The following is a 20,993-nucleotide window of genomic DNA, read 5'->3' on the forward strand; positions in this document are numbered from 1 at the left end:
TACATCTACTTGGTTGTTCAAAGAGAACAAAGGAGGGTACATCCTTTGTGGATCTTTGCTTGTAAAGGACTTTACAAGGTTATTGGAAATCTCAAGAACCGTGGGTTGCTTGAGGACTGGACGTAGACACGGGTTATGGCCGAACCAGTATAAATCTTGTGTTTTCTTTCTTCTTCCCTACACTCTTTACTTTTCTGCTGTGCACTTTTTATTTTCACTTTACTTTTTGTTGGATCGAGTGGCCTCAGAATAATTAAGAAGGGGAATTGAATTAAGTATTCCTAAACCTTAACTAATTAAAAAATTTACTCTTCTAAGGCTTTTACTTATGTTGTTAAAAGAATAAGGAGTAGAAGAGAGACTTAATAGAAAGTAAAAGCGGAAATTAAATGCACAGCGGAAAGTAAAAGAGTAGGGAAGAAGGAAACAAACACACAAGAGTTTTTATACTGGTTCGGCAACAACCCGTGCCTACATTCAGTCCCCAAGCGACCTGCAGTCCTTGAGATTTCTTTTCAACCTTGTAAAAATCCTTTTACAAGAAAAGATCCACAAGGGATGTACCCTCCCTTGTTCTCTTTGAACCTAGTGGATGTACCCTCCACTAGAACTAATCCACAAGAGATGTACCCTCTCTTGTTCTCAGTCAAACCCAAGTAGATGTACCCTCTACTTGTACCACAAAGGATGTACCCTCCAATGTGTTAAGACAAAGATCTCATGCGGTTAAACCTTTGATACTTTGTGAATGGGGATACAAAAGAATTCTCGGGCGGTTAGTCCTTTGAACACTTTTGTATTAGGGAAAGGGAAGAATCAAAAGAATTCTCAGACTATGTCGTTTTGAATTCTTTGACAAGGGAGAAGGGAGACACAAAAGAATTCAGGCGGTTAGTCCTTTGTTCTTTTGGAAAAGGTAGAAGAGAGACACAAAAAGAATTCAGGCAGTTAGTCCTTGGCGAATTCTTTTTGGCAAAGGGAGAAGAGAATGAAAAGATGAATAGCACAAGTTTTCAAGGTTTGGAAAACCAGAAAACTTCAGAAAGCTTTTGGTACAAAGAAGAAGAAGAAGTTCAAAGAGATTCAAGGCTTGTAAAGGATTGTAAGAAATTGATTGGAAAAGTATTCAAGATTGAATGAACGAATGAAAATGCAAAACAAAGTCTTGCTTTTATAGACTCTTCATGTTTGGTCAAGAAGACCATTTAGAAGAGTTATAACTTTTAGAAAAACTTAAAACCAATTTGAAAAAGTCAAAAACCTTTTGAAGAGTTACATCTTTTGATTTATTTAGAAACAGTCATTGGTAATCGATTACCAAATCAGTGTAATCGATTACACAAAGCTTTTATGTGAAAGGATGTGACTCTTCACATTTGAATTTAAATTTCAACGTTCAAAGGCACTGGTAATCGATTACCAAAACATTGTAATCGATTACAGCTTTTTGAAATTAATTGGAACGTTGTAAATTCAATTTGAAAACTTTTTCAAAACAATTTTGCTACTGGTAATTGATTACAGCAATCTGGTAATCGATTACCAGAGAGTAAAAGCTCTTTGGTAAACATGTTTTGAGAAAAATCCATGTGCTACTCAGTTTTTGAAAAATTCTTTTCATACTTATCTTGATTAAGTCTTCTCTTGATTCTTGAATCTTGAATCTTGATCTTGATTCTTGAAGCTTGATCCTTGAATCTTGATTCTTGAATTCAACTTTCCTCTTGAATCTTGAAGTGTTCTTCAACTTTTTCGGCACCTTGAACTTCGGATAAATGACCACGTTGGGTACTAGGCACAACTCTGCCATGTCAACAAAGGCATAATTTCCGCCTCCTTCAATGACCCTTAGCCTTTCCTCCATATGATCAAATTTCTCCCTTTCCACCATGACAGGAGGGACTCTTCCCACCGTAAAATGCAAGGGTTGTGGTTGTGGGCAATACTGAGGTACCCCCAAAGTATTTGGTAGGGGTATGCCACCAAATGCCTGTCCCTCAGTGGCATATCCAAGGTGAGGCTCGAAGTCGACTAAAGTGTGGTCTCAGGGTACTTTAGGTGTCTCTCCCATGGGTTGAGAGACATGTGCATGCCCAAATTGGGGTTGTTGGCTCTCAAGGGGTATGGGAGCAAAATGGTCGATGTTCTCATCGGGCATATGTACAACATTGGGTGGCATATAGTTGGGACATAAGCCATATGGTGGGAAGGGATGCTTGCTCTAGACCTACACAAAATGGGGGGCCGCCCGTACTTCCCAATGCTTCGCCTCCCTGACCTACCATATCCGGGACTGGACGACTTTCTTGATTGATGCCAAATGGATGAGTCGGGTCCATCTCAGTGGCAGTACTTGCGGCAACGACTGTAGCCGTGTTGACCTCCACCATTTTTCTCATACTCATCATGGCTTCTATCATTGTGGTCATTTGCTCTTTCATGGAATCCATGTCGGCCTTCATCTGCTCTTGCACCTCCTTTATTTCACTCATCACTCTAGCTTTGGCAGGCGTTCAGTAAGGGCACCGTAAAGCGTATTCTTTCCTTTTGATCACAATGATTACAGTTCAGCTTTCAAGGAAAGAATGAAATAAGCAATGCAACTAATGTGAAAAGAAAAAAAATAAGCATGAATGTATATGAACAATACATTGTTGAAGTATTGCAAATTTACACAGGGCACTCAGTAGAACATAGGGTCGAATCAATTTAGATTTTCATTAAAATAACATTGTTCATTACATCTTGTCAGAGTCAAAGTGCAACTGGAAATAAAACATGGACATCAATAGTCCCTAATTTTGTAAGTTATTTAGCTTAATCATGTGTTGACAGTAGCCGAAGAAGCTATGTAAACTCAATCCATCTTCTACCCCAAATTTTGCAAGCTGGTTACTTCCATACTTGACCTTGACTTGATGAAAACCTTTTCTTAAAAGCATGTGCTTGGTTCGACCCTATGTTCGCAAGAATAGAAATTTTGATTGCCAATACTTCAACAACCTATCATAGAGATGAATGATTATGGCACACTTATGTTACGCATGACAAACGTAATTATGAGATCGACATGAGACGCCCGAAGAACCACCCTATTCCTAGTTAACAAGGCATTAGGCACCATGTTCACATGATTTTCAATCATTTTTCAAGAGAAATGAGTGTATAATCCCAACATGGTTTGTTTGTAGCTATCATCATGGTACCCAAAACATGTAACTAAGAATGCGGTGTAAACTTTCATGCTTCATTATGACTTTCTTTTTGTTCTTTTTTTTTGTTTTTTGTGTTTTTTTTTTTTTTAGGAAAATGCAAGACATGAGCAACTATGTGTCAGGATCATGCATGAGTGAACATAACATGCAGATGATGAAAATAGAATCTATGTAATTGGCAGAACAAAAGCATGCCAAATGAAGATGTATGATAATGCAATGACTTATGCAAATGCAATGCATGAATATGATAAATGATAAATGAAGGAATGATATGTCCATTATGATGCCATGAAGATATGCATGATGCAATCAAGGAACAAGCCAAAGTGAGTTTGCTATGTGCCCCTAATTTAGGAACCTAATGGAAATGATCCAACAGTCCACTTCCAGTGACAACTCCCAAGGGTGATTGCACGTAACTTTACTGGCTTCTAGAGATATCATCCTCTTAGGAAACAACATTGTGGAGGTAGGAACTACCAGCGACAATGCATTATCAAAAGAGGAAAACTCTAGATGAGGCTTCACTATTATCAAGCGAGTCGGAGACCCAACATGACCACAGATCGACCTCACTCCTTATGGCTCACATAGACCAGGGTGTAAGGCCTAATATCTCAACGTGTGTGCAAAGGTGTAGGTGCCATGTGTGCCAAGCACACAAATATTTCTAACTAAAAATGTAATAGATAGACAAACACACACCAAACAAAATAACATAACAAAGTTTATACAAAAATATGGACAAAACAAAAGATAAAAGAGAAGAGGGAGCATAAATAAAGAAGAAGTCACAATAAAATATTGCACACTGATCGAACGACTTAACTCTCTAACAGTCTCCAGTGGAGTCTCCATCTATCTCAATCTACCCTACGAGAGGAGTGCGGGTGAAAAGCCAAAGATGCGTCTTCTAAAAAAGAAAAACGCGCGGGAGTCGCCACCAACATTTATTTAAGGGAAAACGTTAGAAAAACCAAAAGAGATCTGTGAATTTTGAAAATAAGGGTTCGGTAGTTGTTTACGCATAGGGAAGGTATTAGCACCCCACGCACCCGACACAAGGGATGGGAGCCTTTAATCGAGTGTGCATAACGTGACTTCAAAATTGTATTTTCCCTTTTTCATATTTTTTACTTTTTTTAGGGTTGACAAGGGGGTTGCCCTTGCTCCTACTTATCCTCAAGTGCGATGAGAAATTCAGACCTACGTAGTTCTTTAAGTCTGAATGTTTGTGTGTTAAATTGATTTTTATGTTTTTGAAAGATTCATTTTAATTGAGAACAAAAATTTGTTTAAGGCATTGGACCTTGAAACGATATTTTAAAGTTTGAAAAGCGGAGAGAATCGTTGAGGCGTTGGACCTCGAAACGATCTTTTAAATTTTGAAAAGTGGAAAGAATCATTAAGGCGTTGGACCTTAAAACGATCTCAAGTGATATTTGATAAAAAGAAGTTGGTTATGAGTTGGTTTTATCTTGGTTTTGTTTATTAACATTCAATCTCTTTAAAGAAAACTTTACAACACTAGTAATCGGTTAAGATTAAACTTTACAAAGAAAAACGAGATTGTTGATGATAGATGGAGAAAATGAATGTGCACATAATAACAAGGAGGGCCCTAAGGGTACATAGATCACATTCAATCCTAAAAAAAACAACTAACCAACTGGTGCGAAGAACACCGAACAAGAAAACGACGTAGGGAATGATCGCGGTCGCAATTCAGTAACGCCTCGGCTTCGTTTCCTCTTCTTTCTTCTCCTTTTTTCTCTCTTCTCTCAATTCTCTCCACTTCTGACCCTTGGAACCCCTTAAAACACCCCTAGGACGCCTATTTATAGGCAAAAGGTCACTTTGGGGCAGTTACAGATCGCCCAAGCGAGCTAAAACTTAACCCTGCAGTAGTGAGCTTGCCCAACCAAGCTAGTCTCTTCACCATGAAGCTATTTGGTGGTCCAGGCGAGCCAGAGGCTAGCCTAGGTGAGCTAGTGTTCAGGAAAAGACCCTTTTGCCCCTTTTTTGGTATTTTTTGCATTCTTAATCAAAACACTGAATGATCATCTATTTCGCATTGTAACTGGCGATCAGTACCGTAAGTCGACTAGCAAGGATCAAAAGATCAACGAACGATAATCCCTGGACGAAATCAGGGTATGACACGTATCAACATTTTTACCGCTGCAAATCCGTTTAGAATATTAAAACATTTGAATAATAACTCTTATATCTATCTAACACTCACACACATATTGTTAATTATTATAACTAAAATCAGAAAATCCAAGCCATGAGAGTTATTCATACAAAAAAAAAAATCAATTTGAGGTTTGACCATTCATGTAAGGGTATCATATATAAAAAATTAACGCGTATGTAAAAAAATCGTATAACTCCACATAGATATATATATATAATTATACAATTCAAAATTTGAAATTAAAGCTTGAAACATATGTAAAAAAAATTGCACGAGTGAAAATCAATCATAATGACAAGCGAAAAATTTAGAAAAAACAAAATTTAATTTCAGAAAAAAGAAATAACCCAATATAACCCAGAATTGATCCTCTAGGGATCCCTATATATGTTCCTTCTAATCCCCACGTGAATAACTCATCCCTTACCTCGATGTAGTCACTCAAGTGTTCTCCATTAACAATGGTGGCGTTTCTAGTGCTCTCTAGAACTCTTCCTACGATTGATCTGTTAATATTCTTGTGCGTCAGAGAAAAAAAAAGTGTTTTGTAAAAACTACTCTAGGTTAAAAGTTCCTTTATATAGTTAGAAGAGTGATGACCTAATTTATTTATTTATTTAAATAAAAAAACTCAAAAGGCACGACTGTACGTTACACCATCAAAACAATCGTCCAATGGCGTGCCATATCACACGTCTACATGGATGCCTCCATCAAAACAATCGTCCAATGGCGTGCCATATCACACGTCTACATGGATGCCTCATGATCCCTTAATTGTCTAGGTTAACAACATGGACCAAAGACGGACAAATTTATGGGAAACCAAAATCGTTCAAAATAAGTTTGTGGAACCTATAGTAGAAATCCATATAAAATGAGGGACAAAAAAAGTAAATTAACCCATTTAATAAAAATATTTATTGCATTAAAAATAAAAAAATATTTCATACTTATATTATTCTCATTAAAAATAATTAATTAAATATGTTAATATGACTGCGCATGCCACACTCGTTTCTTGAAACCTTCAATAATCGAGGGTAATTCCATTCATGTTTCTTTTCCTAGGAGATCAGTTCTTGAGATCTATTCCATATTATTAACTCTACTTGGTTTGCTTGACTTTGACAGGAGTGAAACCTATAGAGTTGACTTAATCATTTGCACAACTAGTTGACCTTAATTTAAAAACACCCATGATTAATTACAAGAGGTGCAATATCCATCCCCTGACATAAAACTCTAACAATTACAAATTCTTTAGTGTTTTTCTTAATGGTAAGCAATTTGTTTAAGGTTTTATTGAGTTTTTGTTAATAGTCGAGGATCCACATGGGTTCACCTTTCGAAAATACAATTAATTCATAATCTACTAAGACAATATGCACAATATTTCACAACATGAGTGTTCAGGACTATAACAAAAGCTTGATATACGTATCCTCAAAATTGACAGGTTGGCAATGTAAACAAATTGATAAATTAAACATAATCCAACATTAAAAATTATTTGCTATCGCCATTCCTTTTTTCAAGCTGTTTGATATTTGTTTAAGATTTTGGACCATTAAAAAAATTATTTAAATGGGTAAATAGTGTTTTGTGTATCACTTTGTAATTTCATGCAAATCACTTTTCGCTAGTTTTGATGTTACCCCCCACACATGTACGTAGAACGGAAAAGGTTGCTTATATACTTAAGAATCAAGTTTGGAAGGTAGCTATATAGGCAACATTTTCTCCCCGAAAATGTTTACGTTTAACATTGTAAAGTGAATTTCACATGCAAGTGATTCATTATTTAATTTTTAAAATGGCTTTTTAACAATTTTCTTTTGTGTTTATGATGTGTTTTGCCAGTGAAGAATTACTTTGCATAGGCAAAACGTGGTTTGTGAACGTTTATAAATGTTTTGCTTAATCTTCTTTTTTTTTTTTTGCGTTTGAATGTCATTTTGTGCACAAAAATGCAGATGCATTCTTCTCCGATATATATATATATAAAAAAAAAACAGATTACAATGTGGTTATAATTTATACGAATAAAATTAAATTAATAGTTTATTATAGTAACGTTATTTCAAAGACATCTAAACAGTTTATTTATTTTTTTTAGGAGAAAGCTGGTTTTAAGTTTAAGTTTTTATAATGCAATTATGTTAAAAAAAGTAGATTAGTTCAACCCAAATTACTCTAATGTCCAACATAATCGCTAATTAAACACCAGTGATCTTAGATTTAAAAAAAAAGCTTCATGAGATCATTAATCATTAAGTGTACTTGTTATTGCATTAACGAATCAGTCAATAGTCGTAATCATTTCATTTGTAGATTTCTCAACCAAGAATTAGTCACAAAATTCACCTTCTTTTCAGTTAAACTTCAGATCCATCAATTGAATTCTTTCTCCAACATTCTTTTATTCATTAGACATCGCGCTTTACAAGCTCATGTGCACTCACTACCCGCGGGAAGCAAAATGTGACCTTGTGGAATATGAGACCAAAAAAAAAGGCGGCAAGTTCATAGAAAGAATGAAATAAAAAATAAAAAATCCATCATAGATCCATATTATTCGATCACATTGTCTTCAAATATGCTTCCACAACCACGCTCTTGGGTTGGATTTCTCCAGTTAAAACTAAAAATATGACTCCTAGCAACCTATCGTATTCTTATATTATAGAAAACATCTAAATAATACTCATTTTTCTCAACTTGTCTCCACGAATGAACGTCTTCTGGAATATGCTACCACTCAAATTTTGATACCTGTGTTCAAGGTTTTAAAATGTGATCGTCTTATCGTGGCTAATGGGATCACAATTTAATTTGCAGTTGAAGATACTAAAAGAATCTTGACACAGAACATTTTTTAAAACTTTTACTTGTGTTAATTATCTTATAATTTGAATTTGAGATGACTTACACAATCCCAAAAGTTATCTAAAAAGTAAGAATATCCTAATTTATATATATAATTTCGATCATATCATTAATCAAAAGAAGATCTAGCACCAACATATTTATCTTATGTCTAGGATATTGAACATTTGAAAATGGCTTGATAACCCATGATCAATAGGCCCAACAATATCCACTAAAATAGATTTTAATACTATCTTATAATTTGAGTAAGATTTTCCTCCGCTTAGTATATAGTACTATTTTGACCATATCATATTTAATGTGTATTCTCCGACAATTACATTTGAACCTGTGTACATATACGTGACTGTAAAATATATTTGGTATTCAGACAAATGTAAAAGGAATTGAAACATATGAAACTGAGGGCACAGTAAATTCATTGCAAAGCATGATCCTCAGATCTGTGAAAAGCAACTTAAGAAAAAACCAACAAAGTATATAATTGTAACTGTGACAAACCAATCGGAAGATGTACATAATATCTCCCAAAATATATTCATTTTAGAATTTGTTGCGAGAGGACATTCAAAATAACTTTTTTTCTATTTTAGTGCTATTAAGTCTCTACCTATAGTTATAATATAAAATGAATAAAATAACCCCAAAGGCTAGCATGATAGAATAAGGCCCTATAGTTATAATATAAAATGAATAAAATAATCTCAAAGGTTGGCATGATAGAATAAGACAAGGTCTTGCATCTGACAAATTGTATGTTTGAATTTTTTACTCGTCCTTCTGAAGTGACTAAATGTAGATACCTACCTATGTTAACACTTATAAGTCCGGAGACTGCCATCTCCTCTTCTAAGTTTTTACAAATAAAAAATAAAATAAAAATAAAAAGTAAACGAAATCACATGCTCATTATTTCGCGTTCTCTCTCTCTGTCCGCGTTCTAGCTATATGCTGTTAATGAAATTTCAATTGAATTATTAATAATAACAAATATATGTGATATATTATAGTTTTATAGATTTGGATTTGGATATATATAGAGGGTCGTAGAATTCACTCCACTAATTAATGATGATCCGCTATCGGCTGCGCCGCACCCGGTGTAGATCTTCTCTTCCGGCCACCACCGACTCAACTTGGCACTATACCCAACTCATCTTGGTTCACATTTTCACAAGAAAAAAAAAACCATCTGACTATGCTAAACCAAAACCAAAAGCAATTTGAAAATATATATTTTATTTTTCTTTTACGCGGTGGTCTTGCTTATCTCAAGAAATTCTAGTCAACTTCGTAACATGGGCTTTTGACAAATATTAAATAAACCATAATCTTGAGAAGGTGTGAGTTGTGAAAATTAAAGACTAATACATGTACAATACAACATAGTAGTATTTTGCGTACACAACTTGTGTCGTGCACACTCTGGCATCTTTCAAATAACACCTTCTATTCTTTATGTCATAAGTCCTTATATATATATAGGGTGGAGTCAATCACTGTGTTCTCCATCCTCACATTAGTTAATCATCTCATTTTCCTCTTGTGTAAGAGGAGGTAACATTTCTGGTACGCGTTCAACTTTCTTGTTGAATTTGAACTTCTTATGCATTCTTTTCTTACGTAGTTTCTTTACAACATAGATATTTCATTTTGTTGATTGTTGCTATTGATTATTGAAATAAAAATAATAGGTACTAAAATGAAATGTCAATTTTGACTTATCATGACACTGAGTTTAAGTTTTTTCCATTTAACATTTTGGTTGACATTGGTACATCTTATGTATTTAAAGTTTATTCCTTAAATTTAAGAACTTTAGTATTTCAATTTTCACCATCAAATCAATATACGCATTGTTGTTTTAGAAATCTCTCAGTACTTCAATTCAATTTCATCATAGATTAAGTTGAAATTGCAATTCATTCATAATGTAAAAATGACATTCCAAAATTAACAGCGTGTTAGGGACAAGATGAAGCAGAGCATTCTTCCTTCAGTTTTTCTTGGAATTTTGGCTTGTTGGGGTGTTCTCCCGGTTACTGCAGAAGACCGATATCAGTACTTCACATGGGAAATTACTAATGGAACAATTTATCCCCTAGGTGTTCCTCAACAGGTTGGTTTTTTTTTTCCCACCCTTTTAAATGCCACTTTTTCTCACTAGAAAAAATAAATATGATATTTTGCTTTCTTTCATACCAGGGAATTCTTATCAATGGTCAATTCCCGGGCCCTACAGTTGAAGCCATCACCAATGACAATATCCTCGTGAATGTCATTAACAAGCTAGACGAAAAATTCCTCATTACATGGTTAGTGGTTCTTTTCCTCTATTTACTTTATTAACTTAAGATGCCCGGATCGGTCTAAAGGTAAAATTTTATCTTTAGGCATATCAACAAAAATATTATCTATTATTAAATTTCATAAAACAAAAACACCACATTGACCAAAAAAACTAATTTGTAACTCACATAAAATTAAAAGATTTCTCTGACAATTTACTTTAGGTCTCCGTTACTATTAGATCAAATCTGAAGATGCTAATAGTTGAAGGTATTAACCCTTTATTCCTTTGGTGTAATGTAAAACACAGGAGTGGTATCAAACAAAGAAGGACATCATGGCAAGATGGAGTTTTAGGAACCAACTGTCCAATCCCTCCCAAAAGCAACTGGACATACAAGTTCCAAGTAAAAGATCAAATTGGAACTTACACTTATTTCCCATCAACCAAAATCCATAAAGCTGCTGGTGGATTTGGGGGATTCAATGTTGCCCAAAGATCTGTGATATCCATCCCATATCCTGCTCCTGATGGAGAATTCACCCTACTTATTGGAGATTGGTACAAGACCAACCACAAAGTAAGTGAAGAAATCACTCCCCTCAGATTGCTTATATTATTGTTCAAAATTGCCACAAAATCTTTGGTTGTTCTGCCATTCTTACAGATAATTTTTTATAACTACTATATTAATATCATGAACTTTTGTCAAAAATATTAATATCATGAATTAATATCCTTAACCCTTGATTTGCAGGTACTAAGGAGACTATTGGATGCTGGCAGGAGTCTCCCTTATCCCGATGCTCTTCTCATAAATGGCCAAAAGGATGCTGCTGTATTTACTGGTGAAGCAGGTAACCATTTCCATCAACATTCAGCTTGTTACTAGTACTATTTTATTTCCTATGGCTTTGAATCTAAATTACCACCAACGTTACCAACAACTGTTGACACAAGTAATAATAACTTGTGTCTCTTAACCAAATGATTCAGGATTTGAATTTTAATTGATCCTTAGGTATAAAATAAATCATATTAGAAAAGAAATAATCCACTTTGTGTGTGCTCAAAATCTTCCGTGAAAATTAATCACCATGGTCAATAGAGACTGCTTTATATTAATAATATGGTCACAAAAAAAATTACCACCAATGGTTATTAATTTTGGCTCAAAATTAAATAATTTTTCAGGGAAGACATACAAGTTCAGGGTGTCCAATGTTGGAATGTCAACCTCATTTAACTTCAGGATTCAGGGCCATTTGTTGAAGATCATTGAAGTTGAAGGTTCTCACACAATCCAGGAATCGTACGATTCCCTTGATGTTCATGTGGGTCAATCAGTCACTGTTTTGGTCACACTTAGTGGGTCAATAAGTGACTATATCATTGTTGCATCAAGCCGTTTTACCGACCCTATTGTTCTCACTACCACAGCAACCCTTCGCTATTCTGGCTCCAACAGTAAGGCCCAAATTCCATTACCCTCTGGCCCAGCAACCAACGATGTAGAATGGTCCATAAAGCAAGCCAGAACCATCAGGTACGGTTTATATGTTTATCAATTTTTTTATTATAAAATTGTTTAGGTGAGTTAGGTCCCGAAACTGATCAGAACATGTCTCAAGCCTCAAAAAATGCATACAGGAATACTTATAAATTGCTCACTCACAAGTTCATCATGTATGTAGTGGAAATTAAATTCACATCCTTTTTAAAATATGAATTTATTTCTTACCAACTAGATCAATCTTGATTAATCTTTATATATTTTCTCCCTTGAGATTTATCCCTCTTAAATAAATAAAAAAATTAAAGCAAGAAAGGAAATGTATTTGAGTAAATAATAGTGTAAAAAAAATTTATACTATCATTTAATCATAATGGTCATATTTATCATGAATTTAGATTGGTTCACGGTGTAAATTTTATTACTAATAGCGTTTAGAAACTAAACTCAATATGTTTTGAGAAAATACTTTGTTTTTATTTTATTTTCATTTTTAATTACAAAAATATCACCTTTTTTATTTTACTTTTCTGTTTTCAAATATTTATATAAAATAGTAAAAAAATATACGTTTGTTACTTTATTTATATATTTAATATAAAAAATAAAATGAAATGGAAATATGACATTTTTAAGTTTATAATTTTTAAAAATTTAAATTAAAAGGTAAATAGAACATATTTTCTTAGTTAATTCAGTAATGTGTATCAGTTTTATGAATTTTTTGATTCTTACCTATAAACAAAAAAAAAAATAATTGGGGATCTTGTGATCATTGGCTCTGACTGTGTTCTATTGTGTTGTTTTGAAGACTGAATTTGACAGCAAATGCAGCTCGACCAAATCCTCAGGGCTCATTCCACTATGGAACCATCCCTGTTCAAAGGACACTTGTGTTGGCAAATTCTAAAGCCATAATTAATGGAAAGCTACGATATGCAGTGAATGGAATTTCCCACATCAACCCAAACACCCCGTTGAAGCTTGCTGATTGGTTCAACATTCCAGGTGTCTTTGACCTCAACACAATCAAAGATGTTCCTTCCCCTCAAGGCACCCCTGCCAAACTAGGCACATCTGTCATAGGATTCACCCTCCATGACTTTGCAGAAATAATCTTCCAAAACAATGAGAATTACACGCAGTCATGGCACATGGATGGATCTAGCTTCTATGTTGTTGGGTAGGACATCTATTTTTATTTATTTATTTATTTTGTTAATTGGGTTTGATTCAATTTATTAATTGACCAAATCTAAATATTTAGATATGGCAATGGCTTGTGGATCCCTGATTCGAGAAAGACTTACAACTTGGTTGATGGGATGACTAGACACACTGTTCAGGTGAGTCAATAGCAGGAGGATTAATGGGCTTAAGTTGATCAAGGAGCTGGACGCATATATATAATATTATATTCTTTCTTATTAGCTAAAATTTAAGTGAATTTTATTAAATTAATTAATATTAGGTCTTATTTCAGAATGAATGAGACTTAACCAAGGTAGGGGTGGCAAAGTGGATTGGTTTGTCCCGTCCCACCACCAATCCGCTAGAAAAGGGTCAACCAATCTCATCCTGTGTTTTATATATGGGTTCAAAGTGATGATTTGTTTTGTTTTTTGTCATGTGGTGGGTAGGTATACTGAAACTAAAATATTAATTAAAATAATAAATATATTTTAATTGTTTATCTTTTCTAAATATTAAATAATATATACCTACTAAAAAAGTAAATGTATTATCTTAAATTTTGAATAACAATTTATTTAAACAAAAAATAAACTAATTAAAAATTAATAATATATGTATAAAATATTTAATTATTTTTAAATAGAAAACAAGTTAGCAGGTTGGTCCGCTACACTTTTCTCACAACTCGTTGTTTTGTAGGTCAAAAGGGGACGGGTTGAAGTAGGTTAGCGAGTTGATTCAATAGGTCCAACCTGTTTGTCACCCCTAATCAAGAGAGTCTATCTGAGTTATTGCTAGGGGTGGGTAAGCGGGTCGTCCCGTCTCACGTAAGGTTTGTTCACATAAGTTCGCATTGGCAGCAGACCGAGTCAGTCCGTCCCACACTTTTACATTGACCTAATAAATTGGTCTACCCCTATCCAACAGATCCCACGAGTCAAACGGACCAATCCTCGGGGCCTAGTTTTAAAAAATTACAATTTCAACAAAAATACAATATAATCAAATTAAGTTCAATACAAATATAAATAAAATTTCAACAATTAGTCAATTGCATCAATAAAATAAATAATGTCTTAACAAAAGAAAATCCAGACAATAAATCTAAAATATGAAACTTAAACATCTTCAACAACAAATGAAATTGAATGGAAGTAAACTTTGTATGGTGTATGAATGAGTCTTAAAGCTGTATTTGTGGTGCAATTAATGTGTGCTACAAAATGTTGTTAACATATCTCTTATTGTACAGGTTCTTAAGTAATGTTTGAATTATTTTTCAATCAAAATTGAAGTTGTACTTAATAATTTGTGTAATAAAAAATTATATTAAAAGTTTATACATATTCTCAAGATAAAATTTTGTTAGTTCTAATTTAAAAAAAAAAAACAACACAGATAACACTTAAAAGTTATTCTAGTAAAAAAAATTCATCTAAGTTTTTGTCTTATTTAATATGCACAGCAATGCCTGACATTTTCAATTTTTAACTAAAAATATATATTTGGCCTTTGTAAGCGAGCTTACATGTCAACCCACGGATCCTGTGGATCAAATCCGCATAGCCCTCGGGTTAAACAGGACAAACCCAAAATACTGCATAATCATGAATTGTTTAAAAAAATAATTCATTACCCACATGAATTGCGGATTCTACGGACCAGTCCATGAACCCGAACCCGCTTACCCACCCTAGTTATTGTAAATTTCTTGATTATTAAGAATAAAAAATTTAATAAGAGAAAGTGTATAAAAAGTACTAGAATGTTATTAGTATTGGTTAAGAAGGGAAATATTTTTTTAATCAACTGCATGTATGGAATGGACAGGTGTATCCAAATTCTTGGAGTGCCATATTGGTATCTTTGGACAATAAGGGTATGTGGAACTTGAGATCTGCAATCTGGCCCCAAAGGTATTTAGGACAAGAATTGTATCTGAGGGTGTGGAACAATGAGCAGAGCGTATACACTGAGACTCTTCTTCCTCCCAATGCACTGTTTTGTGGCAAGGCTAAACACCTACCCAAGTCATAGACTTGGAAGGGGGTTTATAATTTGATGTGATTATTGGCATAAGTTGTAATTTGGATTTTTACTTCATACTTATCATTATTTTGTTTACAAGTTTCAGTTACGAGGGTGTGACTGTCAAGTGCCAAGTAAAATGGAAAAAAGAAAAAAAAAAAAAAAAAAAGGAAGCCTCGATTGAATATTGAGGTCCATTTGAAGAGAGTTGTTCAGTTGTTTAACTAGTTAATTTGCTGTTGTATCAGATTATTATTTCTTGGAACCGTAATAAAAAATAGTTTAAATATTTTTTTAGTTTTTCAATTTTAAAGTAAATTTATATTTAGTCTTTCAAATTTAAATAAATCCTTTTAGGTCCTATAATTTACAACAAAAATGTGTTTTAATCTCTTTGTCCAAATGCCATAAAAATGAATATTTTAGAAGGAAAAGATATATGTATTAGGTTATTGGATAATAATCACACATCAACGAGATTGTTAATGAACATGCAAATATAATAACAACAGATATTAAGCGTATAATTTTGAAGGAAAACTATGTATAACTTCCTTTATATTTTGAAAATTTATAAATAACTCTTTTAATTTATTCTTAACTTATAAATTAGAATATACAAGTTGTAAAGTGAGTTGGACTCCTACTTCATTATTATCTCAATTAGACATTTTTAATGTTATTTTTATTCTATTTGAATGTACATTACATACACGACTCTTATAATTAATAAAAAAAATTATCTCTTAATTTTCTCAAATTACTATTATTTCATATGAATTTTCCTATATAAATAGAATTTATTGAATCTTCCTTAATAAATTGGTATTTAGAGCTTCCATTTAAGATGTTATGCATATATTTCATGGTAGATCAATTCATCAGTGATCAATCATTTTTTTTATTTGTTTATGTTGTGTCTTAAAGATCTTATCAAGGAAATGGTCAACACAATCAAGATTGAGAAATTCATAAGGAAAAATAAATTTAACCTTCAGGGCATTATGATGTGAGCCTTGTTGAAAGAACAAGGCATCTAGGATCTTATCTCATGTCAAATGTCAAAGATTGATAAGTCAATACTTGAGGTACAAGATGAAAAAACACATTCTTTAACTTTCTCATTCGTGTTTGATGAGGTTCTTTATGAAGTTTTTGAAAAATTGATTGTCGGTGGGTTTTGACTCAAATTGGAAAAACTCTTCATGACGGAATCAATTTGCAACAAGTTGTTTTTGAAACAACATTTGTTTGGCATCTGAATGAGGGAAGGAACGTCACTGAAAGAACATCTTGATGAGTTAAACTTTGTTCTGATAGAACTATGTAACATTGATTTGAAGATAGAAGATAAAAATCTAGCAATGATTTTGTTAACCTCTCTCCCTTCCTCTCCCACGAAATCATGGAAATAACTTAAAAATTAGAAGCAATTATTTGTTGATTTACTTTCATTATATGATAAAACAGATGATTATTTCTCACCATAAAATTAATCCAAATACATTATGTGGGTGTTCCAATGAATGTTTACGAAAATTGATTTTTGAATGAAATTAATTTTATGAAACTGATTTTAGTTAAAATTAATTTTGAAATGATGTGATTCATGTCCTTAAATGCTTTTATTATAAACGTAAATTAGAAGTAAAATTCACTATAAAATTTTCTAATACAAAAGTTACTTAAATTATTTTAATTAGAAATTAATTCTTAGATTACTTTTAACATGAAACTAAACATATAAAAAATTATCCAAAACCAATTCAAGACTCCATCAATTTTTAAACATGAACCAAACACTCAGTCTACTACTTGTGTTTGTTTATTAGCGCTTTTCAGTTTTTCTATATTTATTATATATTTTTGCTGGTCAATTTTTAGTCTAGCTTTGCATATTGTTTACACTGATCTCATATATTTTTTCTGAAGTTCAAGAGCCGAAGAATCTGAGACTAGCTTCTGAATCTCTGGTAAAAACACCAAACGTTGTGGGTCGGCGTATAATCATTTACAATTTACTTGTTCGCATGTGACTGAGTGACTCGTTCTTGTCACACTTAACGTATGAGACACTCATATATAATAGGTTAGAATCTTTAGATAGGTTCTCATTACTGATCACAAGAATACCAAGAATGAAGGTGAGTCGATTGAGCTAGTTCCAGAATCCAGACACAACATTGTGCGTGTGCGTTTGATAGATATTGTCAGCATTGGAAGAAGGAAATAAATTTTTGCTCTCACTACTCTGTAAAGACGCAAATTAAACATATGGATTACTCTCTCGTTATAACCAAATTCCAAGATTCTCTAATGCTATTTGAGGAAACCCTTTCAAAAGGCTGGTTTTGCATTAGATTCGTCGATTTCTCGTAACAAAACAAAGGTCTTCCATTTGCATATGCTACCCACTAGGACCACGCACCACGCCTCCACCACCTCCTCCTAACTCACACCAAAACAAAAACCCTAAAGTTTTTTAGTATACCAAGATATGATATATTCTTCTACACACCAACTTTACTCTTTTTTTAGCTAATTATATTTTTTGTTAATAAGAAGCTGCGATGTTCCCGATTTAATGTCAATAACAACCTACTCTGCATGGTTGTAATCTCGTGCTTACAGTCCTAGATATATTCTTGTTTGTAACGATTAATTTTTATTAGGAATTTTAGGTAAAGTAAAGTGACGGGAAAAAAAAGTTGAATAGGAAGAAGCAAACTGCATTATAAAAAATAATGGAGAGACTTGCAAACTACTATGAAGCATTAAAAATACACTGATTTCTCCATTCAGTTTTGAACTCTTGTACCCTCGAAATAAACCATAGATAACTTAGCCAAGCACACCATCAACCAAACTTACACCAAAAAAAAAAAAAAAAGATAGAAGGCTAGAGAGGGAATTAGAAAAGAAAAAGTTCTAGATCCATATTCATATACCACCCGAACCAAAAGAAACCACAAAATAACCAAACCCTTAAGATACAAAGTGATTAATTAGGAGCACTATGCCACTATCTAACAGGAAAACAAGAAGATTTAACTGGTGAAGAAAATTAAAACAGTTATTTCTGTTACGGATATGCACCAGCGCCATTAGTGGTTGGAAGATCAGACCAATTAGAAAAAGTTGGACCATTCCAGTATCCGAATTCACCCCCAGCAACCGAGGTTGTCTCCAAAATGTTGTTGGACACAGAAGAGGAATAGTTAGAAGCCATGTTCCCCATAAACATTTGTGACGAGTTATTATCACTGCAATAATTATTATTAACAGTTGATGATGACCTTAGCTTCTGGTAAAGCTCTTGAATTCCACTGTTGTTGTGATGTTCCCCAACTAGGAACCCTCCATTTTGTTGTTGTTGATCTTGATTGTTTCTCCCAAACAGACCAAGCGAAGAAGGAACTTGCGCAACAGCATCATAGCCTAAGGTTCGGTAGCTCAGCAAAGTGTTTGAAACCAAGGGCTGATCAGTGCTCACCATGTGGCCCAATAGGGTTCCTTCTTCCTTGAGGGACATGGGACTAGGGTTAGGGTTAGGGTTTTGAGTTTGTGTAGCTCTCAGCAAGGCTAGAAGGTGGGTGTTTTGGGGCGATCCCCAGAGGATTTGGCCCGGTGGTGGCGGAAGTTCGTGTTCCACCTCGAACCCACCGCCAAAGCCCGGCGATTTTCCAAACTCCGATGCAATGGTTTTCATCTTGGTCGAGGCTGTCTTCCCCGCCACCGAGCTCGCCACGCCAATGCTCTTATTCTTCCGGCATCCGCCTCCGATGGGGACGTTCCGGAGAGCCCCACCTTTGGTCCAGTAGCGGCGGCACGTCTTGCAGAAGTGCCGCGGCTGAGTGAGGTTGTAGTTGTTGTAGTAACAAAACTTGGTGTTCGATGAATCACATCGAGGACATCTCAGGTTTTCGACAGCAGTAGTAGTAGTAGCAGCAGTAGCAGCAGTAGTAGCAGCAGTTGTTGTTGTGGATGTGAGGGTAACATCACTGGTCGTGGAAGAGGGAAAAGAAGAAGGAGAAGGTGTAGTAATTGGGAGTAAAACTCCTCCTCCTCCACCTCCTCCATTAATGGAGGAAGGTTTTCTTTCTCCTGCTATGAGGGCACCACCCAACAATTCTTGGATCATCTTCTTTATCTTTGTGGATCTACAACAATCCAAAAACGAAAAGCAAAAGGGTGGCGAGGCTTTTTGAGTTAGTGGAGAAAGAAAAGCGAAAGAAAGTGGGTTTTGCTGCTCTCTCTTCTGCGTATGAGTGAGAGAGAAAAGAGTATATAGAAGTGTATTATTATGATGAGTGATGACACACTCGCCTTTGGGAATTCAATTGGCCAGCTTCGTTGTTTTATGCTGCTAGTATGGGACAGCTTCGTTGGCAGTCAGGTACTAGTTGTTGCCAAAGAATATATAGAATTGGGGGCTGCTAATAATATATATTTTTATTTATAAACTCTATGCCAACTTTTTACACTGACAACAACAAGTTTAAGTTTCCTTCAATCAAACTATAGGCTTAAGTTTTGTATATGAAGAAAAATAGGTACATATTAAAGAGTTTTATTTTCTTGATTAATTTAAATTTTTTTATCGGAAAGAGTTAACACTCTTTGTTTCAGCAAGACTAATTGGTTAACTTGATTTGAATTAGTTGGAGTTCAAAACATCTTTTGAATATCAAAGGCATTAGAAAATAATAAGTTTGTGTAAGAGAAAGAGAAAGACAACGTTAAGTTTCCACTTTCCACTTTCCATTTTGGTCATTCCTAACAACTCTTTGATGTTGGAAATATTTGACTACAAGTGGGTATTATGAGTGATATATATATATATATATATATATATATATATATATATATATATATATATATATATATATATATATATTCTTAAGCTCATTATTACTTTCGATCTTATTATATGATTCCAACTTCAGTTAGAGGAGGTTTATTAATGCCCTGATCATTACACATTCTATCATACGTGCGGTCTTTGCTGAACCAATTATGAATTATGTAAGGCGAAGAAATCATTTTGTTTGTCCCACTTATGAGTAAATAGTAGTACCAGTAAAGACACTTCGTTAATTTCTATGCATCCGAACAGTTTGAATTCCTTTTCTTTTTGCTTGCATACCAACAGAAACCTGCAGACAACGGATTTGAATTCAACTTGATTTTTCTCTTATGCGCATATGGCTAAAACGTTTTTTTTTTCTATGTTGTCGCGTGCTTCTCTTTTATGGATTGGGTGTTCCGCTGCTGATGCATTTTACTTCCACTTTTCCACGCATAAATTTAACAACTATGAAACTTTATTGTTCTAATTAATTAAAGTCATGATGCTTGCTATTTACTCCTATTTTATTGAAAGAAAGAAAAAATAATCCAATCTCATTTTTCTTTTTCAAGTTAATAGAAACAAAAATATGATTTGTAAAGAAGGGTGTAAAAAACAGGTAATTATGAAATATTTTTCTTAAATTAATCAACATATAATAATATATAATAGTTAAAGTGGGGAAGAAGAGGATGAAGGATATGATTTTTGTATTTCTACACATATTTTTCTTCCGAAACAATATTATTTGAGATACTGTGCACATAAAATGTAACCGTATATTCCAACACAATTTTTTTTGTTTGTAA

The 20,993-nt window shown here is 33.8% G+C and overlaps 2 protein-coding genes across 2 annotated transcripts; one reads left to right on the plus strand and one right to left on the minus strand.

Annotated features, from left to right (window-relative positions):
• Positions 1-9,756: 9,756 nt before the first annotated feature.
• On the plus strand, positions 9,757-15,624 carry LOC100810503 (L-ascorbate oxidase homolog). Its single transcript, XM_003550036.5, has 9 exons — positions 9,757-9,879; positions 10,271-10,429; positions 10,516-10,625; positions 10,910-11,180; positions 11,358-11,457; positions 11,795-12,146; positions 12,925-13,296; positions 13,381-13,459; positions 15,138-15,624. The coding sequence occupies exons 2-9, from the start codon at positions 10,286-10,288 to the stop codon at positions 15,342-15,344; spliced, it is 1,635 nt and encodes a 544-aa protein (XP_003550084.1). The 5' UTR covers positions 9,757-9,879; positions 10,271-10,285; the 3' UTR covers positions 15,345-15,624.
• Positions 15,625-18,132: 2,508 nt separating this feature from the next.
• Positions 18,133-19,725, minus strand: LOC778108 (dof zinc finger protein DOF5.7). The gene has a single exon (XM_003550038.3). The coding sequence runs from the start codon at positions 19,474-19,476 to the stop codon at positions 18,418-18,420; it is 1,059 nt and encodes a 352-aa protein (XP_003550086.1). The 5' UTR covers positions 19,477-19,725; the 3' UTR covers positions 18,133-18,417.
• Positions 19,726-20,993: the final 1,268 nt, after the last annotated feature.

Source organism: Glycine max, chromosome 17, assembly GCF_000004515.6.
Source record: "Glycine max cultivar Williams 82 chromosome 17, Glycine_max_v4.0, whole genome shotgun sequence".
Lineage (NCBI taxonomy): Eukaryota > Viridiplantae > Streptophyta > Magnoliopsida > Fabales > Fabaceae > Glycine > Glycine max.

Bases quoted from the DNA above. Each gene is read 5' to 3' on its own strand.
- LOC778108 (XM_003550038.3), bottom strand. From the start codon at position 19,476: ATGATCCAAGAATTGTTGGGTGGTGCCCTCATAGCAGGAGAAAGAAAA.
- LOC100810503 (XM_003550036.5), top strand. From the start codon at position 10,286: ATGAAGCAGAGCATTCTTCCTTCAGTTTTTCTTGGAATTTTGGCTTGT. The intron at 12,147-12,924 runs GTACGGTTTATA...GTTGTTTTGAAG, and splicing joins AAGCAAGCCAGAACCATCAG to ACTGAATTTGACAGCAAATG. The intron at 13,460-15,137 runs GTGAGTCAATAG...TGGAATGGACAG, and splicing joins TGACTAGACACACTGTTCAG to GTGTATCCAAATTCTTGGAG.